A 7596-nucleotide genomic window follows, 5' to 3' on the forward strand; every position below is an offset into this window, starting at 1 on the left:
TGGATAGTGATTTATCCGGTGAATAGCGTTATCCACCCTTCGAACAACTGGGCCCAGAAAAACAAAGACGACTGCAAGCTGAGAACAAGCCAGTACAAAGAAAGGTCGACGGTTTAATTCTCAAAAGCCGTGAGTGCAATATACGGAAAAAGCGTTACAACAGTGCTATTTCATCCCTTGGCCAATTAAAATCAATGACAGATCAAATAAAGGACATCCAGTGAGCACTTGAGGTCAAACGAGAGTTGCACTCTTGCGATCGTTCAAACTTCCATTAATCATTAATCATTGTTCAATGGTGCAAAAAGGATTCTGAATGAATATCTCTATAAAAAATTAAATAATCATCAGGATTATTTTAAAAACAACCGTAGTTTCTTGCCTTTGAACTTATCCAAAAATGAAATTTAACCCGAAAGTAGAGCATTTTAACAGCTTTCTTGTTTGTACCTTCAAAGTCTTTTAGTTCCAACAGTTGTTTATTTCAATGAGACTAAAAAATGTTTTGTGAACTTGTATTAAGAGGAAAATGAAAAACTACTTCTGCTGCCGCTACATCCGGGACAGCACTACTTGGCGGCAGACAGCGCATGATCCACAGCCATCATACAAGCGAACACAGTCAGCACCATCTTCGCCTTCACCTCCACCAGGTCCTCGGGCAGCGCGTACAATTTGGCGCCAATTTTTCGCGCCATGGAGATGGCGTACTTGGCGTTCGACAGTTTGTCTTCGTCTGTTTCTCCACTGGTGACCATGTTGTATTGTATAAACCCCGGCTTGATACCATCAATCAGGTCGATCACACATCGACTGCTTGCGATGTTGGCGTCCTTGAAGCAGCTAATTCTGGTGTCTTTCTCGTTTTCTGCCAGCTTTTCGTTGACCCACGCGATGATTTCCTCGTCTTTGATTGCCTTGTCGCTTTCGGCGCATTTCTGCAGGATGACCAATGTATACGCACGCATGGTCTGGTACAGGATACCCAATATCATCTTCTTGTTCACGTCCAAGATGTCTTTGCCTCCGATCCCGACCACCGAGAATTCGAGTTTCTTGGCGATCTCGATGGCGTAATTACAGTTTTCAAGCTTCTTCATTTTCTCGCTGATTTTCTTGTAAGGAGGCCTGTTCACCTTGCTCCAGTCCACTACGCCGTTCTTCACCTAATATATAAATAGAAGAAAAATTACTTGTGCCATTAGAATTAAGCGGTTTTCACGTGACTGTCAAAAATAGCTTGCACTTTCTTGGTTTGGCATAGCTACGTTCAGTGATTGGTTTATAAAAACTCCCGCCACTGCTGACACCAATCTGAAGTAAAACCAAAATTCAATCGTGACTTGCTCACACACGTTTTCCCGCGATGGTTATATATATGCATCATTAATATGGAGTTTTGATTGGTTCACTGGATTTTCTGCGTCTTTTGTCATTGGCAAGAGTGATTACTTTGGTTTTGGTTATACGACATCAGAAACCCATAAGGGTTGAAACGTGTAACTCCCTATGATTTGCATTGTATAAAGCGTTTGCACATTAGTTTACACTAAGTACCATATTTGGAAAATCACGAGAAACATGCAACCAATCAAAATTACTATATTTGGATTAAATTCACGGCGCGCGCTAGCTCGCGCTCGATGGTGTAATCTTGTTTTTGAACAAGATTAGTTGAATAAAGTTAAATTTGGTTAAATTCTCCTGTTTCATCTTCATGAAGTAGTCGGGAGAACTTCGTTTCGATACTCTTAATGAATTTCTTTAGTTTCTGTAAGAAATTTAACCCGTTTAGGTCGAAATTCAAGCAACTTACCGCAAAACCAAAAATTATGTTGTGTGTGTTATTACGTGTATAAAGCATTCGCGTACAAACTCTTCGTGTTTCCAAATATGGTACTTAGCAAAATGAATATTCAAACGCTGTGCGCGCGCATTACACGTTTCAACCCTTATGGGTTTCTCACGACACACAATCACTTCTATCTCTGCCAGGTAGATATTGGCGAATTATTGACAACTGAATTCTGATGGAATAGCTTGGCATCGCGTTCGTGTGAGTTGTAGCACGTTTTTCTGTTTAAAGATAATAGCTTTAAACAGAAAAACGGCGTTTGAGCAATCGCGCAATTTACAGATTGGTTAACAACAACGGAAAACATGTTCGAATATTTGCAAGAGAGCATTTACCCCCAAAAGACATGCATATATTTAGACCTCAAAGTGAAGGACATAAAAGCATGAAACAAAAACTGACACACACACTTTATTACCAAAAACAAATTAGATTTACATTTCAAACATATGTTAAAACAAAAATTGATATAACTAAAAAGTAAAACTAAAAAGGTAATTGAGTTGAGAAAAACTAAGTAATATTCACATATAGAGCGGTTTTCACTTGAGTGCCGAAAGTAAATTGCATTTGCTTTGGTTTTGCATTACTACGCTTAGTGATTGGCTTAAAAAACTGGCACCACTTTCCCAGCCAATCAGAACTAAAACCAAAACCAATCGTGACCTGCTCGCGCACGTTTCCCCGCGCTTCGTGCCAGCTACATGTATTTGCTTCGAGTTTTGATTGGTTCACTGGATTGTCTGTGTCCTTTGTGATTGGCCAGAGTAATTACTTTGGTTTTGGTTTTACGACACTCAATTGAAAACTGCTCTATATAAGGTTGTTAGGCACTAAAGCGTGAAAAAAGAAGGAAAAATTAGTATGCAATTAAAATGCTTTTGGAATACTGTAAAAACAGTCAGACGTTTTGGGGATAACCCCTTGTGTTTATGATTGTCTCAAAGACAAACGCTTGAGCTTACGCCAGATACAATGGATACGTTACCACATCAAACAGCTGAAGAAGAACACAGCCGTCATCCAGATCCAGGAACAGATTTTGCACAAACGGTCTGACACCCATGCTGTTCATCCAGTTACGGAACGTCTTCTCCTCCCGAGTCTCCTCAAGATTGGGCAGCTCCTCCTCGGCCGGCTCCAGGGCTGGGAAGTTGTTGAACAAGTTGCATACAAACGCCAGGTTCAGTTTGGCGTTTCCCTTGATGACATCTTTGGCGCGAACGAATTTGCGGCATTTCATCTTGACGGCGTTCGCCAGCACGAGTTCAGCAAGCTTCGTTGGGTCAGACTCGTTCAAGTGGGGTTGATCGACTCCCAAGTTAGCTGGGGCGATCTGAGAAGTAAAGTATTAAACTATAATGGTATATCACATAATTGTGCTATTTTGATGTAAAAGGGCGATGTTTCAATACTCTTAGCAACCTTCACTTTCGCATTTTGCCACCAAATTAAAAAAATCTTTCAAATAACAAGGTACTCTTTACCGCTAGTTGCGGCTTCTTGCTACTGTCAGAGACGCACAGCTTCATTAAGTTGCTTCATTGTCTAGTAAATGGCTTTAGTGAAAGGAAAGGTTTTCTAGGCCTAGTGACTATTGTGATTGATTACTTTTCTTTGTCCTGTGATAACGGGGTGCATATGAGAGGGTATATGGAAAGGTCAGGTGGCTATATTCCTAGCATATTTACAAGCATAATAGCTGCAATCGAGAACAATTTAGAACGTAACAGTTCATTTTGAGGTTTTATTCAAGGAGAATAATACTCAAATTTGTAAACAACATGTTTCAATCCCTGCTTACTAATCCATTTTACCTGGTGAAGCAGAACGCTGTAGCACTCCGCATCAGATATATCGCTTGAGAAATTAGCGACTCGCCGAACATGTCCCGCCTCTTGTAGCTGGTAGTTGAACCAGCGAAGCAGGATGGCTTCTGGTGGAAGGCGAAGGAGTTCCTCAATAGTCTCGTCATCTTGAACTAAGCGAACAAGGCCAGGGCATCTCTGGATGGTAAGCTGCGCGAACAGACCGATCTGACAAGAAAGTAAAGGTAGGAATATCAATCCAATGTTCGAAACAACATGATTTCCCTTCCTTCGCTACGATAGGTATTTTCCCGCTCTTTTCAGTGCCACGAATTTAACCGTCGGTCATTACCACTTGTTACATAATTTTCCGCTCTTTTCGTTTTTTATCAATTTTATGTTCACGCCCTTAACAGTGGCTACATAGTTTACCGCTCTTACCAACGTTTACATTTCTCCCGCGCTTGCTACACTGCTTACCACTGCTCGCATGCCTTCCTTGCTAGCGTTATATGCATAGCTTTGCCGCGCTTGCCGCGGGATCCATGTTTTCCCGCGCTTACCAAACGCTTGTTTTTTGCGTTTTGATTGGAATATTACACCATTTCCTCCTGTACAGTGAATGGTTCTGTTATAAATCAGTGTTTTAATTCTTGGTATGTTTATTATTACGATACTGCCTCCCTTCATACCACTTTATCATCGGTCTTTATCCCTTAAAACTAATGAAATCAAATGTAATCATTTAACTATAGAGTGGTAACAAAGAAATCTCTAAAGAAATTTCGTGCGACTGTGAAGCAAGTATAAGAAAACTATTGAGTAGTTTATCAGCCATTTCTCGAGAAATTGATTCTCATTTTCAGAGTAGAAACAATCCAGATTTGCTTTGATTTTTCTTATTAGCTCTGTCGGATTGGTTTAAAATGAGTCCCATACTCAATAAATCATCAAAACGTTTTCCCGCCCTCGGGCGTCGTTACGAGTACTCATTAGTTATTCCTGTTTTTACGTTTGCTGTGATTGGCCATGATTACTTTGTTTTGGATTTAGAACACTTAAAACCTCTCTAATGTGTATATAAGATTGATATTCTAGTAGATGACTTTCACGAGAAAAGAAGTCGTAAAACTCTAATCTATTGAACATACCCTGATAACTTGCCACAGTAAGCCAAGCACCAGATGAGGTTTGCCTTCAATCAGATCTTGCGCTCCAATGTTTACAATGTTACAACCGATAGCCATGGCGGAGTTCAACACCAGCGTTTGATTCTCGTGGATATTGTACACGTTTAATTTGGTCTTGTTGATGGCTCGTTCGTCCACTGTGCCAGGACACGCCCAGTTTATCAGCTTGCACATCACAATCCCGTCTTTCATGGCTTTGAAGAGAGCATCTTTTTCTTCTTCTTTAATCGGTAGGTACTTTCCTGTGAAAACAAAACGTTGTAAAGCATGCGACCGGAAATTCTGGTTAGGGGAGAGGCCGGCAGAGTCACTTTGCCTCCGCCCTAGTACCCCTGGTTTCATTTTGTATGCAAGTCTAGATCTGGCACTGATGAGTAACTAGGAACCCTTATGCACCTAGACTAGGCTTTTTCTTTAAATCTCTGTAAAATACTCATAAAATTATGAGGCTCATCTTTATGAGGCTCATCCTCCCCACCCCCTCTCCCAAGTAAACAATACTTCGTTTCATGTTTCAAAGTCAGCCCTTAAAAATAAAAATACTTAGAAAATATAAAAAAAAATACTAAATAAATGCTTAGATAATATCAAAAAGTTAAAGAATTCTTTAGGGGCCAAAACCCAGACATCCTGCGAAATTCGTATAAAGGGACAAACCATTTTTAAAAGAATTCTTGACAGGGCCTAGCACATTTTCAAAGGATTTCATTAAGGGTTAATTAAGGCATATTTAGTGGATTTCTTTAGGGGTGTAGAATTTTTTAATGGATTCTATAGTAGTAAGAATAAAACACGTGAAAAGACCTGTAGCATAATGCATCACGACATTGTTAATTCACTGAGAATATTTATGTGCGACTCGTGGGATAACATTAAGTCCTTATTTATTTAAGTAATTTTCGGCTGGAATTGCTTTTAGTAAAAAAACAACAACAATAACAACAGCAGAAAAAATAAACTATTATCTGCATCCCGAATTAGGGCCAGCTATGATTTGAAGCTATTTGACTTTACTGTGATCATATTAATTTTTATTATTGTTTTACTTTCGAGCACTGAAAAGGCTTCTCAATTTATAATCCGCCATGTTGGAAAACCGCTATTAAAAATGAAACTGCCTTACTATTTTTTTCTTTGACATCAAGTACTTATTTGTGTTGGAAAACGTCTGAAAGAAGGTAATCCTATATTTGTAAAAGCTTTTCAATAGAGTATAGTTATGCTTTTAATACATAAGCTTATATAAATGCGTAACTGAAAATTTGAAAAGCAGATCAGTTTCGCAACCTCCTAACTCGACAGTAAAATGGTTTCCATTTTTCGAAAGCAAATTTAAACGAATGAAAAACAAAATTCTCGTGGTTTTTTTTGAAGTTTTATTATGCTTTACTGATTTCCTACCTTTCAAATCAGGATCATCTTCCAAAACGGAATTTATCCAGTCACTAAATCCGATTTGCTCGTCGTCAGAAAACGAATGTCTTGTCCCTTCAGCCGAAGCCTTCGACGAGCCGCCAACTTCTTGTACACCCTTTCGATGGTCAACGGCCTTCTTATAAATACCACCAGCAGCTTTGGACGATAACTTGGAAAACAATCTTGTAAATTCGTCGAAACTAATCACTCCACCCTTTTTTGCTTGCGTTTCTTCTATGATATTTCTCAGTTGAAAGCCGGGGACATCTTCGCCGCAGTCTTTCATCACTTTTGCAAAGTCTTCGCATTTTAGTGCGTTTTCTTCGGCGTACTTGTTGAAATTCTGTTTCAATTCTGCCATACGAGCACTTGAGAACATCGATGTCAGTTCGGCCATGATGAAACTGTGGAAATTCTGTGCTCTCTGTAAGTATCAAGACTTTTTTTCTTCACTGCAAAACTCGACAAGATGATTTCTTTCTCTGTGTTGTTGACTGGCAGACCGTGACGTCACAATGATGTCGTCATACAAGACGTTTAACCTGTCAACAGCATGCGCGCGCAAAATCGTTTTTTGAAAACGCGAATTCTTTCCCGTCAGTTTAATTGTTTTCAGTTCGCTAAAACTATTCTTTTCTAAGCTAGCTACTTGTATCTTCAAAAAAAATTTATTTTCTTAACCCTCAGGATTGTATTGGGGTTCTTGGGGTTGGGAGAAGGGGAAGGGCCTGCTAGGTGGGTGTTAGTTCGTCCCCTTTTTTTCTCCGTTTACCGTGGTCCGACCGACCGACCCAACTTTTGGGTTTTCCAAAAAAAAAAAATAAAGTTGTGATATTAGAAATATCAAAGACTTGCTATTCTAGCGGTCGCTGGAAAGTCGTGGATGCTCGGAGATTGCAAAAGGGTGTTGGTGGCTCATCTGCAGGTTTAGCTTTTCTCAGTCGGCTGAGTTCAACCACTTCATTGATCTTTTGTTTCTCCATTGCCGCCATGTTGATTTTGTGATCAAGTTTCGTTTTTCAGGCCTTTATTTCCAGCTTGCTTTTTTTTTTAATCCGACCGACCGACCCGAATTTAGGAAACGCATTCGACGATAAACGGAGAAAAAAAAGGGGGACGACCATTTATGCTAGGGGGTGGGCTGGCAAGATTCATTATAGGCAAAACGAAAACATGTTGACCCCCTTCCCAACAAAAGAAAAACTTAATGACCCCCCCCCCCCCTTAGCCTACTAACAGCCAGTATTTATTTTGTAACAAAATAGCCTCGCATCCAAAAACAAGCTAGTGACGAAAACACTAGTGAAGGGGAAAGTGACAGTTAGGA

General features: G+C 39.8%; 1 protein-coding gene across 1 annotated transcript; it reads right to left on the reverse strand.

The window, feature by feature from the left end:
• Positions 1–93: 93 nt before the first annotated feature.
• On the reverse strand, positions 94–6770 carry LOC144659959 (fimbrin-like). Its single transcript, XM_078520493.1, has 5 exons — positions 6255–6770; positions 4815–5095; positions 3673–3891; positions 2844–3191; positions 94–1166 (listed from the first exon to the last, which is right to left on the reverse strand). Exons 1-5 carry the CDS (start codon positions 6664–6666, stop codon positions 570–572), a joined length of 1857 nt encoding a protein of 618 aa, XP_078376619.1. The 5' UTR covers positions 6667–6770; the 3' UTR covers positions 94–569.
• Positions 6771–7596: the final 826 nt, after the last annotated feature.

The sequence above is a fragment of the Oculina patagonica genome, chromosome 7, assembly GCF_052425735.1.
Source record: "Oculina patagonica isolate OP01 chromosome 7, crgOcupat, whole genome shotgun sequence".
NCBI lineage: Eukaryota > Metazoa > Cnidaria > Anthozoa > Scleractinia > Oculinidae > Oculina > Oculina patagonica.